General features: G+C 43.8%; 1 protein-coding gene across 1 annotated transcript in view; it reads left to right on the forward strand.

Annotated features, from left to right (window-relative positions):
- Window positions 1-9,779: 9,779 nt before the first annotated feature.
- The window catches only part of nr1d1 (nuclear receptor subfamily 1, group d, member 1), a 15,384-nt gene continuing 4,886 nt past the window's right edge, over window positions 9,780-20,277 (forward strand). Inside the window, exon 1 of the mRNA XM_071545174.1 lies at window positions 9,780-10,089. Within this exon, the coding sequence (XP_071401275.1) occupies window positions 10,020-10,089 (70 nt within the window). The 5' untranslated portion in view covers window positions 9,780-10,019. The remainder of the gene's footprint in view (window positions 10,090-20,277) is intronic.

The following is a 20,277-nucleotide window of genomic DNA, read 5'->3' on the forward strand; positions in this document are numbered from 1 at the left end:
AGTTTCACTTGGTGGAAACTTTCTTTCGGTTTCTCTCAAGCCGGAACAAGAATAAGACTTCCGCTCCGATTTTTTTTCACAATAAAAGCGTAATTTCTACTAATCCACAACACTCAAATTTTGAGTAAAAAACTTCATTTTGCACACTAAACAAAATAAATTAAAAAAAAAAAAGCAACAAAATGCAATTCTAGAATCTGTTCAATGTTTGACTATGATAATAATTGCTCTAATCATGTTGTTGAAAGGTCCCCTCTACATTAATTAGATATCTTTGGACAACATAGGCTACACATATTGATTATACAGTTCACCTTTCATTGCTCAAAACACTCCTACAGACCTGTACTTTAACAAAACACTAACATTTAGTTTGTTCTGTTCATTTTCTTGTTGTATCTGTTTATCTCTTGTATTACCTTCTATTCTTTTTTTTTTTTTTTTTATTCGTTTTTTATTCAACTTTATTTTATTTTTCTTTGGGTTTTATTGTGTGTAAATCACTAAACAATGTTGTTTTGTTTTGTTTTTTAGAAAAGTGCTACACAAATAAAGTTAAGTGTTGTAATGTTGTGAGTCCTTTATATCAGGAGTTCCGTAGTGGCCACCAGGGGGCGCTGATGAGCACATCCACCTCTGGCTTGTTAAACTCCTTTTAGTTAACTAGTCATTCAGGCAGTTAGACAGCAGGTTAGTTAATAATCAGTAATAATGTACGTAATGAAGCCAAGTTTCAGCTCTATAGTGACTCAAATAAAAACACAATAAAACAGAACTCTCTCACCCACACCTCCCTCTCCCTCTCTTTCTCTCTCTCTCTCTCTATCTCTCTCTCATTCTCTCTCTGTCTCTCTCCCCCCCCCCCTCTCTCTCTATCCCTCTCTCCCCCCCTCTCTCTCTCATTCTCTCTCTATCTCTCTCTCTCATTCTCTCTCTCTCCCCCCTCTCTCTCTATCCCTCTCTCCCCCCCCTCTCTCTCTCTCTCCCCCCTCTCCCTCTCCCCCCTCTTTCTCTCCCTCTCTCTCTATCTCTCGCTTTCATTCTCTCTCTGTCTCTCTCTCTCCCCCCTCTCTCTCCCCTCTCTTTCTCTCCCTCTCTCTCTGTCTCACCCCCCTCCCCCCTCTCTCTCTGTCTCACCCCCCTCCCCCCTCTCTCTCTCCCCTCTCTCCCTCTCTCTCTCTCATTCTCTCTCTGTCTCACTCCCCTCTCTCTCTCTCTCTCTCTCTCTCATTCTCTCTCTCCCCCCCTCTCTCTCTCCCCTCTCTTTCTCTTCCTCTCTCTCTCTCATTCTCTCTCTGTCTCACTCCCCCCCCCCCTCTCTCTCTCTCTCTCTCTCTCATTCTCTCTCTGTCTCTCTCCCCCCCCCTCTCTCTCTCCCCTCTCTTTCTCTTCCTCTCTCTCTCTCATTCTCTCTGTCTCACTCCCCCCCCCCCCTCTCTCTCTCTCTCTTTCTCTCTCAGCACGTGTGCTCTCAGCATGTGTCATCAGCAGGTTGTTCAGCAGCAGCCGGTGATTGATGAACAACATGAGGCAGTGTTTCCAGCTCCATATAAATATTCATCTCTCTCTCCCTCTCTTTCTCTCTCTGTTGTGTTTGAAGTGCGTTGCGCTCCGTCCACACAGGACTCACAACACAACCGACAGGCTTTTCAGGACATAAAGGGATTCAAATTGGTGGAGGACAGCCGACATGATGAGCAGATAGAAGTGACACAGGAAAACACGTGAACCACAAGTGACACATGAGAGATGTTCAGAGGAAGAGGAATCTATAAATCTGCCAACAGTGTGCTGAGTAGTGATGTTATGATATATCAAAATTCAATATATCGCAATGCAAAAATGTGAGAATCCGCATCGTGGGTCAGAAAAATGAATGGTGATATCAGCTCCATGTTATTCTGCTGTAGTAACCACACATGAGACGCTTGGCCATCACAGTTTCACAAGCTCTCCATCCAAATTATATTATTGTCACTTTGTAATGACATTTTTAAATTGTTGTTTACATTCTGCACAGTCAGACTTTGTTGTCATTAAGCTTTTATTTATCACATGGTATCGTGGTTGTATCGAATCGTGAACCGATCATATCGCGTTTCGGATCGTATCGTCAGGTCAGCAGATCGTCTCTCGCTAGTGCTGAGGAGGTTAGGTGTTTCTAAATCTAAGGGTTGGGGTCATAATTTGTCCCCGTTGTGTCCCTAAATGACAAGAAGGTTTAAAGCTGCACTAGGCAAGATCTTTATGTAAAAATGACACTCACATTATCGGTCTGGTTGTTTGTTCATGTGCTGGAGGAACGTTTAACATCCGGGGCTTCCAAGGCGGCTGCTTGCTTTCACATATTTATTTATATATGTGATATTTTGACAGAAAATCAAAACCTGAAAGACAAACACAGATGTCCTGCAGGTGAACAAGCGTTTCTGATGAACTTCATTCAAACAAATGTTAGGTTAGTCTGGCTAATGTGTCTGCGTTGTCTTACTGTTGACTGACACTGAACTTGAGTTAGGTTAGAAGGTTAAAGGTCATGCACCATTGTGTCATAATTCAGAAACAACATTTTCTCTGTTTCTGACTAAATTATCTGACTTTGGAGGGCGTTCATGTGAAATTGCCAAGTAGGAATTTCCGTTTTCCCATTTATCCGATGGCACATGAACACATAATTAATCACAATTAATCAAAGTGCAGCTTTATTTGAGTTCTGACTTTAATCTCAGAATTCTGACTTTAATCTCAGAACTCAAATACATTTTTCACATGTGGCCCTAATCCTCTTCCGTAATTTTGTGATGAAGTGTTATAATTAACTTTTTTGTTGAACCCACTTTCCCTCAACCTCCTCGTCTCCTTTTACTGCAGGTAGAGATTTCCTAAAAATCACAGTTTTTTTTCTGAAAGTATGATCGACTTTTGACTACAGCTCACAGTTTACCTCCTTTTTTATTTACCTCTGCTTCAGTGGGCGAGACACTCCAGAATAACCATCTAAAAAAACAACATGTTCCATCAAACGACAGGAGACAGGTGACAGGCATCAACACAGAGAGAGACCGAACGGGCGCCTGCAGTCTGGATGAATGATTGACAGGCGGGTCAGAAGTCTTCACCGTCTCTGCTCACGTGTTTTTATTGTCTGTCTTGTTATTAATGTCGTGTTGTCGTCGTGCTGTCCCTCGTGACTATTTAAGGACACATCGGCCTCTTTCTTTTTAACGCGTCATCAGAGACCGATCCTCTCTCTCTCTCTCTCTCTCTCTCTCTCTCTCTCTCTCTCTCTCTCTCTCACACACACACACGCACACACACTCGTTTGCTCACTCTATATTTCCTCCATATTTTCTCTCTCTTTTCTACTTTGGATTGTTTGCCATGCGGGAGCAGAGTGCAGCCTGTCAGACAGTTTCTTTCATATCCACAGGGGGGCTCAGTGCTTCCAGGCTAAATAAAGCTGAGCGTGCTTCACACACACACACACACACACACACACACACACACACACACACACACACACACACACACACACAGAGGCCAGGAAACCTCTCTGCTTCAGCACCTTCCTCTTTTCAGGAACTGAAGCCTGTTCCTGAAAAGCATCACAGTTTCATCGAAATGTGCTTTAGATGAGTCTGTGCCGATATGAGAATTTCATTGCATGATTATCTGGCTAAAATTATCGATAATTTTACGATATTATTACGACGATATTATCTCGATAATAATAAAAAAAAAAAGACAAAAACGTTAAAGACAGCACTGTAATATGCTTCAAATACTTAATTTATCCAAATTATAAAACACCAGTTTAGTTTATAGAAACTGCAAGGAGAGTTTTAAAATGCACAAACAAAAATCCAAGTAACAGCATCGAAAAATAAAGTCAAATAAGTCTCAAATACAGTTCTACTATCTCCACTTTAACTCAAGTCAGCAACATGAATTTAACAGATGATGACAGATGGGACTTTTTCTAAGATAAGACTTTACTGATCCCCTAGGGCAGTGGTTCTCAACGTGGGGGTCCGGGGACCACCAGGGGTCCTTGGGGGGTATTCCAGGGGGTCCCCAGCAAATTGATGAATTGTTAAACTGAATTATTTTGTCATTTTAGAATGACTATTTTGATCGTAGTTTCTCTGTTATCTCTCTACCTACAGTACAGATAGTCATGGAATTCTGGACAAAATCATATCTGACAAAAATATTCTCAGATTTGGGTCAGAGAGACAAAATCTCATCAAATGGGGGTCCGTGGCCCTAATGTGGACTACATTAGGGGTCCTTGATATGAAAAAATGTTTGAGAACCACTGCACTAGGGGAAATTCTGGTGTCACAGCATCTCAGCATATCTGTGATTTTATAAAAGATGCACAACATGCTTTTTTTTTTCTCCACCTGATCTCCAGTCAAATGCTTGGCTATGGCTTCATGCGTTCCAATGGACTTTACTTCCTGTTGATGGGTGTTGAAGGGTTGAAGGGTCACTTTTGCATTTAGAAAGAGATACACCCTGTTTACTGGGTTTTTTTCGGTTTTGGACTTGAACAGGACTCCATTTGTTCAGGACTCTTGACTCTTGACTCGAGCTCGACGTGGTCTTGGGCTTGACACGGACTCGATCACGGTGGTCTTGACTACAGAGCCAGCAGAATCTGTGGTGAGTCATGGTGAACCCCCGTCCCGTCCCGTCCTGGCCGGACTCCAGTGCCTCCTGTCAGCCCGGCTCCGCGCGCGCACAGCAGACGGCGTTCGTAACCAGACACTCTGCCGTCATCAGATATATCCGATTCATTTACAGGTTCACAGCAGACTCTAATCTGGCTGTGTGTGTTGTGTTGTGTTGTGTTGTTGTGTTGTGTTGTGTTGTTGTGTTGTGTTGTGTTGTGTTGTTGTGTTGTGTTGTGTTGTTGTGTTGTGTTGTGTTGTGTTGTGTTGTGTTGTTGTGTTGTGTTGTGTTGTGTTGTGTTGTTGTGTTGTGTTGTGTTGTGTTGTGTTGTGTTGTTGTGTTGTGTTGTGTTGTGTTGTGTTGTGTTGTTGTGTTGTGTTGTGTTGTTGTGTTGTGTTGTGTTGTGTTGTGTTGTGTTGTGTTGTTGTGTTGTGTTGTGTTGTGTTGTGTTGTGTTGTTGTGTTGTGTTGTGTTGTGTTGTGTTGTGTTGTTGTGTTGTGTTGTGTTGTGTTGTGTTGTGTTGTGTTGTGTTGTGTTGTTGTGTTGTGGTGTTGTGTTGTGTTGTGTTGTTGTGTTGTGTTGTGTTGTGTTGTGTTGTGTTGTGTTGTTGTGTTGTGTTGTGTTGTGTTGTGTTGTGTTGTGTGTTGTGTTGTGTTGTGTTGTTGTGTTGTGTTGTGTTGTGTTGTGTTGTGTTGTGTTGTGTTGTTGTGTTGTGTTGTGTTGTGTTGTGTTGTGTTGTGGTGTTGTGTTGTGTTGTGTTGTGTTGTGTTGTGTTGTGTGTTGTGTTGTGTTGTGTTGTGTTGTTGTGTTGTGTTGTGTTGTGTTGTGTTGTGTTGTTGTGTTGTGTTGTGTTGTGTTGTGTTGTGTTGTGTTGTGTTGTGTTGTTGTGTTGTGTTGTGTTGTGTTGTGTTGTGTGTTGTGTTGTGTTGTGTTGTGTTGTTGTGTTGTGTTGTGTTGTGTTGTTGTGTGAACGAGAGCGCGGCGGCAGATATTCACAGCAGAACAAAGCTGGGATTAGTGGTTTCTGGTGGGAACCATCAGAGGACGAGAGCTTCTGTAAAGTTCCAGTGCTCTTGAAAAAAGGATTTGTCATTTGTCTGCGTACATTTGTGCTACTTTATGACACAAAATAATGAGACCGAGCCCAAACTAGACTCACTGGTGTGCTGAAAATGAATAATCCTTTACTTAGCCTAAGTAAAAGTAGGCTACCAATACAGCAATGTAAAAATACTCCATTACAAGTAAAAGTCCTGCATGAAAAATCCTACTTAAGTAAAAGTACTTAAGTATTAGCAGCAAAATGTAGTTAAAGTATTAAAGTAAAAGTAGTGGTTTGGTCCCTCTGACTGATATTTTATTATATATGACATCATTAGATTATTAATACTGAAGCATCAGTGTGTAAGCAGCATGTTACTGTTGTAGCTGCTGGAGGTGGAGCTAGTTTGAACGACTTTATATACAGTTAGCTAGTTTAGTCCAGTGGTTCCCAACCTAGGGGTTGGGCCCCTCCAAAGGGTCACCGGATAAATCTGAGGGGTTGTGAGATGATTAATGGGAGAGGAAAGAAGAAAAAACAAAGTTCTGATACACAAATCTGTTTTCAGTTTTTGGACTTTTTCTCTAATCTTTGATTTTTGCTGAAATATTGGATCATTTGAACATTTATTGAAATGAAACCATGTGAGGTTTAGAGGGAAAAATCACTATTTGGTGGAGCTGTTAACAACTCATAGACATCTGAAATGTGACCCGACTACACACTGCTTTTTGTAAGACGTCAAAAGCCAAAAAGGTTGGAAACCACTGGTTTCATCTTTAACAATGTGTTGTATTTTAAAAGCTTGTTATATTATCCATTGTGTCAAATCTCCATCTGAAAAGTAACTAAAGCTGTCAAATAAATGTAGTGGAGTAGAAAGTACAATATTTCCCTCTGAAATGTAGAGGAGTGGAAGTATAAAGTAGCATGAAATGGAAATACTCAAGTAAAGTACAACTATCTCAAAATTGTACTTAAGTACAGTACTTGAGTAAATGTACTTAGTTACTTTCCACATGACACTGTGTAGCGCTCTGTGTCAAACTGTGGGTTTGGATCCAAATGGGTCACAAGCTTCTTGTTGCGGGAAACAAAGGGAGTCAGGGTGTGTCTGTCTGTCTGTCTGTCTGTTCTGGTGTTACAGGGGAATTGGTGCTCAGGTTCTGGTCTGGCCCAGTACATTAGGGACAAACAGGTGAAACACTGAGCCTTTATTGTGGCATCAAATGTGCTTTCGGGTACAGAGAGTACAGATCAGCCGGATAGGAACGAGTCCAACAGTTCTGGAAGGGGCTGCAACCAGGTCAGAGGGAGGGAGAGACGCTGTGTGGTGTTGCAGCTTTATTCTGCTCATAATGAAGCTATTAAAGGGAAAAAAAATCCACCATCCACCAATCCTCTTACTCTGTTAAATATCATCAGTCTGCGATGTTTGATGCATTAGAGGCGGAAAGTGGGTTCACCAAACGTTTCATTGGATTCATTATCTGAGGAGGCAGAGCGGCTGAAAACTATTCAGTGTTTCACAAGAAAAAAGAAAAAATCTGAGAAAAATCTGAGAAAAATCAGAAATAGCAGACATGATAATAAATCTGTATAGTAGAAATATGTTTCTTTCCTATCATATAAGTCATCTTGTGACTCCCCCCGGGGGGCCCAGAGCCCCAGGTTGAGAACCACTGCTCTACATCACATAGAATAATAAATTGTAGCCTATATCTTGCATTCAACAGGTGGCAGCAGTGAGGCAGAATAATACTGAGAGCATGAGGCTGGATGATGATGATGATGATGATGATGATGATGATGAAGACCAGGTTTTATTCTCATTTACTCCTCTTGTATTTTGCATTTCAGTTCTGCAAAATCTCTGTCATCTTTTAAATCTCTTCTTTAAACATTTTTAAAGACAAGCCTGTGGAAAAAGTCTTTTTACCTGCTTCTCTGATTTACCTGTTTAATTATCATGAAGGCTTGTTTTTAATCCATATCTGACATTTATTATGTATATTGGCTTAGTAGCTCTTTTTTTTTGCTGTTGAAATAAAGTTAACAATAAGACTAAATGCCTCTTTAAACATTGAGGGGTTCTTTATTTAATATTTATCAAACTAAAACCAATTATAAAGACATAAAATTCTAAAAGAAATACATGAAATTACTTCATTCACTGTGTCCACAACAATCCCATAGCTGCTTCTTCAGTGGGAGAAACCAGCTGGAAACATGAAGTCTGAAAGTGTTTGAGGGATTTGGGACAGAAAAGGTTGCCGGTTTGAATCCCTGCCTGGAGGGGGAAGAGTGACTCCTGTGACTCTCTGCCCTGCTTCAACCATCGGCAGCGAGCCTCCATCTGCCCCGGCAGCTGACAGTTATGAACGTGTGAAACTATATAGAAGAGGTGATGAAAGAGGTGGAAAAAAGGAGGGGGGAGTCAGGGGGGTTCGGGTCTGCACTTAGTCAGCTTCCTGCGTGGGTTCAGCTGGGTTTAAACACTCTGCACCTACACTCTGCCTCCACCTCCCTCTGGCTTCTAAAAGGCTCTCTGTGCCTGACCGGGGTCAAAGGTCGACATATTTCATAATCTTTATCTCTCCAGAGAAGAGTTGACTTGTACTCTGATGACTTGAACAGGTTTCCAAAGTCTTGACTTGAGATCTTGTGTTTGTGTAAATGACTCAGATTGAAAGTGATGAGATTTGTTCCAGCAGACGACTGAATTTAAATTCTGTTTTCTGAATTTGTATGGAATGATTGAATTTATTGAAGTTGAAACTGATTATAGAAATCAAACTCATGATGCTCTTACCAAGTTTTTATCCTATTAAAACCATATTGCATTGAAAAGTCCTAGATATTTAGTTTTCTCTAAGATATTAAATTGATACTGGACTCTTGATTTGTTCTGACTTGACTTGCTGTTCTACATTTAGACTTGAGACTCAACATTAATGACTTGGACTTGACTTGGAAATTGACATTTAGACTTGGGACTTGACTTGAGACTTGTGCCTCAAGACTTGAGACTGACTTGGGACTCGAGCGAAGTTGACTTGGTCACACCTGTGGTGTCTGTTATTCTCTAAGTAGGGTAAAAAACAAACCATGAAAAACGTTTTACTAATACAGTTTGAGCCTAGTGTGCGATGGCTCATCTAAAGGGTTTCCCATGCAGAGTTAAAGGGGCAGGTGGGCAGTTTGGCTGTTGGCTGGAGTGGAAACAGAGAAGACAAAGATGAAATCATGTCTGTTTCTGTCAAACACTTGTACTGTAAACTACAGTCCTGCTGTTGAGTCTGTGTTGCTCTTGTTTCTTCTTACTGCTGACCTGTTAGTGTAGCCCTAAACAAGCATTTCATTTATTATTATTATTATTATTATTATTAATAATAATAATAATAATAATAATAATAATAATAATAATAATAATAATATTTATGTGGTACTACGTAGTACTTTATGTAGTATGTATGTAGTTACCTATACCTAAAAGTTTACAGGAAGACATAAAACAAAAATAGTAGCTAAAATAAATGAGGAGATAAAAAAGAAAATTAGGTCTATTATTTTTATTATTATTATCATTATTATTGTGATTATTATTATTATTTACATTTTATTTAATCAAGTATTTATTTATTTTTACATTATTTTAATTTTGTTTTATTTCTTTATTTTTTTCTTTCCTTTCTCCTCCTCCTCTCCTCTTTCCTTCTCTTCCTCCTTGTCATCTACAAGAAAAAAAACTACAAAAACAGATCTCTACGCCTACATCTCCCACAATCCCTCTGGCGGAGCCAGCAACTCCACGTGCGCGGGGATTTAAAGAAGTACAGGAGGGGGAAAAGTGTGTCACTGGGGCACGAGGCTCTCCCCGCGCGTCACGTGGTCCCGTTTTCTGCCGCGTGCGGTGCTGCGGCCCGAACCCGAGGCTTGCGCTCGCGCCCTGATTCGAAAAGAGAAGGAGGGAGAGAGAGAGAGAGAGAGAGAGAGAGAGTGAGTTGCCAGGCAGCAAAAGCAGGTCGAGGGAGGAAACTGCAGTTCACAGCGACACAGATAGAGAGAGAGAGAGAGAGAGAGCGCGAGCGAGTGCATGTGAAGCAGCTTCCTGCAGCAGCGCGCGGACACACAGCCGTCACCTGTCCTGTCTCTCTGTCAGTCAGCGGGAAGCAGGATGGAGCCGATAGAGTAACAGTAGAGCAACAGTAGAACCTGCCGGCTGCTCTTCAACTGTATCTCTCTATTTTATTTTTTAAACGAAAAGGAGACTCTCCGGGCTTTTGGAACCGTTTCCTGCATGACGCTTTCGGAGCTCAGAATGACGACCGCGATGGACACAAACAACAACAACAATAACAACAACACAGGTAAACAACCACGTCCACAAAGTTGATTCCTGTGCTTTGTGTGTGTGTGTGTGTGTGTGTGTGTGTGTGTGTGTGTGTGTTTTATGCTGAGGTTTGTGTGATGACGCGCTGGCGTTTAACTTTATTGCGAGAGTGACGTTGTGAATTAAAAGTCTCCAGGAAGCAGTGCAGCAGTGTGCGGTGCTAAATATACATGATAAGCCTATAGAGTATATATAGAGTATAACAATAGAGTATAATAATGGAGTATAATAGAGTATAATGTATTGTGTTTGATGCCAGAGTGGAATCAGGTTCACTGGGTCTCGGTGAAGTTCAGCCTCTGCGCCCCTGGCTGCACCGGGCGCCGTGCGTAAAAAATAGATATTGCTTATTAAATTGTGTCCAATTCCGCTGTCTGAGCTTCCATTGTGAACGTCAGATTGTGCAGCCCGCGTGCATGTGGACCGTTCTGACTTTCAGCACCAGGTTGCGGGTTTTGCCCCGTGGCAGACGCCGCCTGGTTGTTCCGCGCTGTGCGTAAAGACGCGCTCGCTCGGTGTGTTTTCCCGGTGGACATAGTGGATCCCGGGTGATGCGCTGCACGGACTGGAGTCCTGGTGTAAAAAAGCGTGTGGTGTGTGTAACGCTGTAACCGGGGGACTTGTGGGGGTAAAAGATGCCGGGGTGAGCTGTGGGCGCGGGCGTGCGGGTTGGATGCACCGTGCGTAAAAAGCGTTCCCCCCCCCCCCCCCCCCCCCCCCCCCCTGCTCTCCAATCGGTGTTTTGTCTGCGGATTGAAGTGTGATATGTGAATCCGCCAAACTCTGCATCTGCATGTTCGGGGTGATCGTGACTCAGAGTTTGGTACTGAAATATCTGGGCTGCCTTACTGCCCTAATTAATACGTCATTCACCGGCTCATACAGGATCACGCGGCTTTTAGGGTCTGGGATGTAACGTCAGTGAATAACCTCGACCACCCGCAGTGATCAGAAACATTGATCCGTGTGTGGATCTTTATCCAGACAGGGGAAACACAGCTCTCCCGTGCAGGTTAACAAGTGTCGATGCGGTGTTTGTTGAAAGGTAACAAAATGTACAGATGTCACTGAAGACACGTGTTTCCTGTCTAACGGCACATCACGGGTACCGTCACCGTGATTCCGGTAGAGTTTCGGGAACTGGGTCATGGCAGCGGTGGGTCGGTGTCAGGTGGACCAGCCGACAAGCCAGTGACGTGTGTGTGTGCGTGTGTGTGTGTGTGTGTCTGTGTCTGTGTGCTCCCACCCGTTACCGTTCACATGGACCGGCAAACCGAGCCATGTGCGCTTTGTTTTCACTGCGCTCCGCTCTCTGATTGGCTGCAGATCAGCCTGAGCTCATTACATAATTCCCCGTCAGACTCCTCCGGTCTCTGCCTCCCTCCCTCCTCCTCCTCCTCCTCTCCTCCCTCTGTCTAACCAGTTTACATCTGACTCACCACACCTTCATCTTGTTACAAATCTAATCTTTTTCTTAACATTGTAACAGAGGGAGAAAGATCAAAGAGATCAAGCAACAATTGACAGAAATGTATTTGGAGGTCATATCTAAAAAAGGGCAAGGGCAGGGGAGCATTCAAGGACCGATGTCCCACTATAAACTGATAGATAAGTCTAATAATCAATGCAAATACTGAATTTATCACCAAGCTTTAATAATATCTTATAAGCTATTGCTCCACATTGTCCTCAGAAATCTAGTTTACATAAGTGGGTGTGGTAGTTAACTTATATCAGATGCACCACCCTTTTCCTTATATGTGACCCTGAATGCCCCATAGAAGTATTAGATCTATACATCCACATCCCCCCCCCCCCCCCCCCCCCCCTCCTCCTTTCTCTGACGCACGCCTGGCTTGCCATGTGCGCGCTTTGATTGGGTCTGTACCGGGAGGGAAGCAGCCGCTGTAGCCGGGGGAAGGCGTCGCCAACCGGGGAGGCGTCACCCACCCACCCGCTCCCTCCCGTGTCAGAAAACTAGGACACCGCGACACCGACCCGAGGCGGATGAGCTCCCCTCCTTTCCCTCTCTGTAACACGGTCACACAGGAGGCCAACAGCCCGGCAAACTCACCCCCACCAGCCCCACCAACCAGAGATGTAATGAGTAGAGATTAGTGTCTAGTGAATGAAATAATATGTTGGGGATCCCCCTGGACCCTGTTTAGGACCCCTGGAGGTTCCTGGACCCCAGTTTGGGAACCACTGAGTTTTCTATCACTTTATCCCTCAACAGGAGGGATGCAGTCAATAATATGGTGCTAACAGTAGAGGATGCTTCACGTTATAATAGATAAAGATAATATCTATTTTTTTATTTAATATTATCATTATTATTAATATTTGTATTTTCTGTATGATTTCAGTATTTTATTTGTATAGCCTATTTTTTGAGAATTTAATATTTTTTCTTTTTTTTATTAGTAGCCTAGTAGTAGTAGTATTAGGCTACAACCACATTTTCTTACAATACCATGGACAGCGCCAGAGAGTGTAGTGTGTGTGTGTGTGTGTGTGTGTGTGTGTGTGTGTGTGTGTGTGTGTGTGTGTGTGTGTGTGTGTGTGTGTAGGGAATGAATGGGAGAAACGTGAGAACGGCGGGAGAGGGAGAGAGCGGACAGGGAGGGAGGCGGAGCGGAGGAGGAGGAGGTGTGTCCGCGTGGGCGGGGCGGTCGCGAGCCAGTCTCGTTGCGGAGCCTGCTGTCCCCGGGGACGCACGTGGCTCAGGGGTGTGACCGCCGACTGGAACACACGAGCCTCTCCGGGAGCCTGCACGAGGGGAGAGGAGAGGAGCTCGCGCTGCAGCAAACAAAACCGCGCCAACCTGTTTGTGTCAGCTCGCGCTCTCCATTCACACACACACACATCTTCCATTCAAATGAGCGCCGAAAATAGACTCGGTGTTTCGGTGAAACCCCGCACGTGCTGCCGCGGTTCACTATTGATTTTTGCTGGATATTCACTATAATGTTCCTTTATTATTCCTGTCGGGGCGGATAGTGTGTCCGTGTTGTGACATTGTTATACTTTATGGCATTTTTTAAATCTCATGGTGCCACAACATTATTCCTATAATATTCATACAGAGGCTTGCAGTGTTTTGAAAAATCTTCCCTGGTATCACTGCAGTATTCCTATAATGTTTCTGCAGTAACTTATAGGCTAGTTTTGCTGTGATATTTGCACAGTGGTAAATAAAGGTCTCCATTTGGTGATTGTCATATGGTAAATAACCAACATTATGAAGAAAAAAAACTAAAATATTTTCAGAGAAGCATTCATTTAAAAGAAGAAAACAGTGGTTCTCAACATGGGGTCCGGGGACCACCAGGGGGTCCTTGAGGGGCTTCCAGGGGGTCCCGAGCAAATGGATGAATTGTTAAACTTCAGCTTTATTTCATTTAAAAGAAGTTAACACAAAAGAGACAAAATCTCATCAAATGGGGGTCTGTGGCTCTAATGTGAACTAAGTTAGGGGTCCTTGATATGAAAAAGGTTGAGAATCACTGGACTAAAAGACACTTTGTTCATACAACCTCAGCTTGATACTACATATAGACCATGAATTTACCTCATGAAGATTGTAAAGTGTATTCTGCAGATGAGCTGAGGTGGGCTCAATTATCCACCACATGATCCCTGCTCATTTCATATGCGATTCTCAAATTAAAGTTATAGGCTTTGTCTTAAAATGGCTCACTGAAATATCTAGTAAGGAATACGCCTCTGAAATCCCAAATGATATGGGGCCAGCTGCATAAAGATAGACCTGGTCTTAGACTTAAATGTGACTTTAAGTCAAACTTGCTATAGACATTTAGCTGTTCCTACTACTTCTTGGTTGCTGTAGATCTCTAATGTGTTGTTTCTGTCTCTAAAGACTCTCTCTCTTCTTCAGGTTCTTTCCAAAAACCAAAGATTTGGCATCTTGTATGAAATAGCTTCAGTATTTAAACTTCCCATTCTGACAGTTAGGCCAACTCGTTGCCATAACAACAAAGTTCTTAACTCAAGATTAGCTGGGGGGGAAGGTGGCCATCTTTCCTACCTCAAAGTAAGTCAGTTGTAATATTGAAGTAACAGTCTTAATTAGACTAGTCCAACCTGAGAATCTAAGACCAGTCTAAGGCTTAGACTGGTCTAGCTTTATGCAGCTGGCCCCTGGTGTCATTCAAATAAACAAGTTGTTTAATATTTGCCCTGTTTTTTTCTGTTTTTCACGTCACCTGTGCAGCATAACTGTGTTCAGACTGTTATGTCTGTGTTGTGTGCTGACAGCCGTCACATGTGATGTGTGATGGGGGGGAGCTGCAGCATGTCATGTTGACCTGTTTGGATGTTTGGCAGACGGCCGCGCCTCGCTGCTGGTTATGTAACAGGTCAGACAGTGGCTGGAGGTCTTGTTTACATCTTTACAACACACAACACATTTTCTCATGGTTCTGAATTTTTCCAAATGCCAAATTCCCAGCTGTTCTGTGTGCAGATTTAACAAAGTGCGGCACGTTAAATGAGCATTCCCCAGTCAGAAACCTTCAGCTTTCAGAGGTTTTGTCAGGATCTAGTCCAGTGATTCTCAACCTTTTTCCTATCAAGGACCACTAATTTAGTCCACATTAGGACCACGGACCCCCATTTGATGAGATTTTGTCTCTCGGACCCAAATCGGAGAATATTTTTAATGTTAGATATGATTTTGTCCAGAATCCCATGACTGTCTGTATTGTAGGTAGAGAGATAACAGTGAAACTATGATCAAAACAGTCTTTTCTTCTACATTCTCTAATTGTGTTAACTTCTTGCAAATGAAATAATGCTGAAGTTCAACAATTCATCCATTTGCTGGGGACCCCCTGGAACCCCCTCAAGGACCCCTGGTGGTCCCCGGACCCCACATTGAGAACCACTGATCTAGTTTATCTAGTTTTCATCTTCATGGGAGTGACGTTTGCGACTGTTGACACACACTGCCAAAAACTGACACACAGATTTTTTTTTTAGTTCAGATAGTTCCTCAGTTTAGTCTGCTTGCCCTAGAAGAACTGGGGAAAGAGGACAGGAGTGGGGGAATGAGGAGGAGGAGGAGGAGAAATGAGGAGGAAAAAAACAGAAGAGGAGGAGGAGGAGGAGGAGGAGGAGGGGAGATGGAGAGAAAAACAGCAGCATGGTTAGAGACGGAGAGAGAGCAGAGCAGAGCAGAGGGTAGCATGCAGAACAGTGCCGGGGCCGGGGGGGGCGGGGCTATGGACTGGGTGGGGGGCGGGGCTACGGACCGGGGGGGCGGCGCTGTGGGTGGAGCCAGCTGCAGCAGGACGGCCGTGCACATGCTCCGTTGCCGTGGTGACACCTGACACAGTGACCCTGTGACCTTCTGTTCCAGCCTTGACTCTGGAGAGAGTTACGTAACCACACACAGGCCTGTCTGTTTCACTGACTGACTGATTCACTGACTGACTGATTCACTGAATTGCTGACTGATTCACTTACTGACTGATTCACTGACTGACTGATTCACTGTCTGACTGATTCACTGACTGACTGATTCACTTACTGACTGATTCACTGAATTGCTGACTGATTCACTTACTGACTGATTCACTGACTGACTGATTCACTGTCTGACTGATTCACTGACTGACTGATTCACTTACTGACTGTTTCACTGAATTGCTGACTGATTCACTTACTGACTGATTCACTGACTGACTGATTCACTGTCTGACTGTTTCACTGACTTACTGTCTGACTGATTCACTGACTGACTGATTCACTGACTGACTGATTCACTGTCTGACGGATTCACTGACTGACTGTTTCACTGACTGATTCACTGTCTGACTGTTTCACTGACTGACTGTTTCACTGACTGACTGACTGGTTGGTTCTGACTACATACAACTATGTTACATTTCTGAACACTTTGTCACACTGGAACAGAACAAAAAGAAACTGCAAAGAAAAGAACACAAAAGAAAAGAACAGAACACAAAAGAAACACAATAGACCGTAAAGAACAGAACAGAACAGAACAGAGATCAGTCTGTTTTCTTTTTTTTCACACTGCTAACTCGCCCTGAAGACACATTTCTGGCATTTCTCACACCTCGAATAACGGAAGCCGCCATCTTTGCGCTCTTCGGTCTGCTTGAACTTGACCCCCGGCGGCCGTCTGACCTTTGACCTACAGACCTTCACCTAGAAAACAGCTGCAGTTTATCAGCAGCCGGAGCTTCACCCACTGACCCGACACTCCGCTCTGCTGCTGCTGCTGCACTTCGGGGTTTTTTTCTTAACTCAGTCGAAGGGTTTAGTCATTTATATCAACACCAAAGCTCCAACATTCTCCCTATAATAACCTAAACATTAGTTTTGAAAGTGTCACCATGGCTCTGTCACAGTGAGCGTTCCCCTCAGTTTATTTATTGTCTGTTATTTTGTCCAAAGGCCTCGTAATGTAAAGTGTTGGTTTACGAAGACCCCAAAATGTTTTCCACTCCTCATCTGTCAGAACAGGACCCACTGACTCATACCAAGCAGCTGCTGTGTGGCCAGACAGTAGATTTTGGGGCATTGCAGGCAATCCGAGGCATTTTACACTTTAAAATATGTTTTTAGGCCTAGAATAATATGTGTTTGCACCTTGCAGTAGGTATCTCTGCCCAGGGGCCCTTTGTCTCATAATCCGCCTGTGTTTGTTAGTCAAACCTGTGAAACTAACAGAGACGGAGACTTGCTTCCAAATCCTAAGAGGACATTTGCAGGCTCAAGAAATCAGTTTAAGGGGCGTCCTGGTGGCTCAGTGGTCTTTAAGGCGTGTGCCATGTAGATGTGATGTCCTGGGTTCGGATCCGGAGTAGGACCTTTGTCGTATGTCATCCCTCTCTCTCTCTCTCTCAGTCTTTCCTTTCTCTGCCTTGTACTGTCTAATAAAGGGAAAAATGCCCCCCAAAAAATAATCTAAACTAGAAAGTTGGCACGTAGAGTAGAGCGCATACCTCGGCCAACGCCAGAGAAATGTGAGTTTTAAGGCCAGAAGCAGGACAGTAAAGTGGGGATGATGCTGATGAGGCACCAGTGTGTGTGTGTGTGTATGTGTGTGTGTGTGTGTGTGTGTCTTTGTTTATGCATGTGTGTTTTTCTCTGTGTGCCAGCTTACATGCCCGTGTGCATGCCAGCCTGCTTCTGTGTGTGTGAGTGAGCTGAAGACAAAAGACTCACAGCTGCAGGAAAAGGCAGACCTCGCTGTGTGTGTGTGTGTGTGTGTGTGTGTGTGTGTGTGTGTTCCTCAGCGCCCCACGGGGACTCAGCCAGACAGGAGAGTGGGCGCCACGTGCGGCTCTGGCACGTGCGCTCCTCCTCGGCGAGAGAGGAAACCAGAAACAGAAAAGCGAGGGAGCGAGGAGCCTCAGACCAAACCTCTGGGCTCTGGGTGACATCGCTGAAAACAAACAGCATTTTCTAGCTGAAACGCTGACTGTGCAGAGAGAGATAGCTGGTAGGAAAATGAGCGGGGGGGATTGTGGGTCCGTGTTGCAGCAGATGACAGAGCGTCACGGATAAGTCTTGCTAAGTATTGCATTGAGTCTGTTCTTACTTTTCCTCTCATCTGCTGGTTCGGTAATCTAAAACAGAGAGGAAAAGAGCCTGTTAAGAGGAATTGTGAAGTTGTGCTCTAAAATCCCTGGCACTGGCCTCAATGATCTCAGTTATATCTGTCAGAAGAGAGTTACTAAGAAAGCTCAGGATGTTCTTCAGGAGTTTTCCCTTCTTCCCTCTGGGTGGAGGTTCAGGCTCCCTAAAGGAACAAGGGCCTGTTCCCTACTTATGCACACTGGGGGTAGGATGTAGGCCTAAATTGATATTGTGTCATATTCTCTGTGTTTTTGTGATATGTGATTATGTTTCTCTGATGTTGTTGATGTATTGTAACTGCTTGCTGTGAACCGAATTGCCCCATTGGGGACAATAAAGATTTCTACTACTACTGCAATCCCACAAAAAAAACACTACAGGTGAACGCAGCCTAAAGCTCTGCCTGGAGCTCCTTGTGAGGAGAAATAAACATATGAACTAATAATATGGGTTTTTCCCTCAATAGTTTAATATTTTCCCTCAATAATATGTGATTCTAGCACCTTGTCAGCCCCATACTGAGCAAAGCATATTACTGACTGCTATAAGCACTAATTAGGAGGGGAAACCCATAGTTAATACGGTTTACTTGAAGAATACAATAGTGCAGAATAAGGTGCTAATAAGTGGTTTGTAATGACTAATAATGAACCAATACACTACTAATATGCATGTTAATAACAAACATATGAATAGTAGTGAGCAGCTAGCTAGCTCTCTGAACTGCTGTCTGCTCCCTCGCTGTGTGACACACTGAGGATGAAAGCATCAGCTGAGGAATTAACAAAAAAACAAAAAAACAAAAACATTTCCTCAGCCGGTTTGGAGAGATTTTGGCTTCGTGAAAATTCATCTCCAGGAAGTGAAACCCACGCAGGGCCAGAGGGAGCCGTCTGTCTCCCTGTCTGTCCGCTTGTCTCTCTGTCTGCCCGTCTCTCTCTCTCCCTGTCTGCCTATCTATCTGTCTGTCTATCTATCTGTCTGCCTGTCTCTCTCTCTCCCTGTCTGTCTGTCTCTCTATCTGCCTGTCTCTCTCTCTCTCCCTGTCTGTCTCTCTCTCTCTCTATCTGTCTGCCTGTTTCTCTCTCTCTCTCTCTCTCCCTGTCTCTCTCTCTCTCTCTGCTCCATTCTGCCTTCCATCTGGTCCGACAGTCTTCTCCTCACGTGGCGTCTTCACCTCCTCTCTCTGCCAGCCTCCATCTCTCTCTCTCTCTCTCTCTCTTTCTCTCTCTATTTCTGCCTCGTTCTCTCTCTTTCTTTTCCTCTCTCTCTCTCTCTCTCTTGCACTTTGCCGTCTTCTATCCTGAGGCTTCGTTTCTAAAAAGCCTCTCATGCAAATGTGTGACAAAAAAAAAAGAATAAAATAAAAGGAGAAGACATCTTGATGCCAAAAAAAATCAGCCGGTCTCTCTGATTTTCTCCAGTTTCCTTCTATCATTATCTAATGTGTGAATGCTGTAGAGACAATATTCAGGGTTTTTTTTTACTTTTTATATTCTGTGAAATGATCTTGCAGTGGAGTAGAGGAGGAAGAGGAGGAGAGGAAGAGGAGGAGAGGAGCTGTTTTTTCCTCTCAGCTTCAAACTTTCCCCTCCTCTCTCTCTGTCTCTCTCTCTCTCCGCCCCTCCCCATCCCAAAATTCCTAGAAAGTCCAGTTGTTTTGAAGTCTCTCTGTTACTACAACCCCACACCCCCCACCCCTCCCCCCACCTGTTGCCATGGTTGCAGGAAAACAGCCAGGCTTCCTTTGCATAATTACCCCCCCCTCCATCCCACCCACTTGCCTACCAGAGGGAACTATGGAGACATTTGGAAAACACACACACACACACACACACACACACACACACACAGATGTAGCCGCCCCCTCATGCCTGGCTGTGTGAGGGAATGGAGGCTGTCCAACTGTAGACAGACTGGTGGAATTTGCTCTCTCTCTCTCCCTCTCTCTCTCTCTCTCTCTCTGACATTAAATCTTATTTTTAGGCGCTCAGTCTTTAGTTTTGACTTTAGTTTACTGCTCATTGACTGACTTGGGAAAATATTTATTTTTCATCTGTGTTTAAAATGCAGGTTCCGTTTTTTCAAATTTTCATTTAGTCTCCAACTCTGGTGCTCAGCGCTCATTGTTTATTGCTGCGCTTCCCACAGATCACCTGTCAATCAAACAGTGTGGGCGGAGCTTGAACTTCTTCTCTCTGTCTGTTCAGCCATGGTGGCTATCGCTGCTCATGCTAACTACCCAGTTCTTCTTCTTCTGTTTATTCCAAACAAACTGGAAACGTAAAACTGCTAACGCTAGCTTCTACTAGATGTGTGCAAACCAGAAGACAGTGATGGTTAGCTGACCAGATGCTATGGTTAGCTAGCTAACATGCTGACATTATCTAAACACTAAATCAATCAGATGGATCAATTCTTTTGAGATGGACAAGTTGTACATTTTTAAAAGCAATTAGCTGTTCTGAGCTGTTGTCTGAGCTGAGGTCCTCCAATATGGCCACCAGAGGGGGCGTGGCATCCTTTGAAAGCC

This window comes from Centroberyx affinis, unplaced genomic scaffold (assembly GCF_046629955.1).
Source record: "Centroberyx affinis isolate AG114_WGS23_722 - 3 ecotype Tasmania unplaced genomic scaffold, CSIRO-AGI_Caff_v1 ptg004788l_1, whole genome shotgun sequence".
Taxonomy (NCBI): domain Eukaryota; kingdom Metazoa; phylum Chordata; class Actinopteri; order Beryciformes; family Berycidae; genus Centroberyx; species Centroberyx affinis.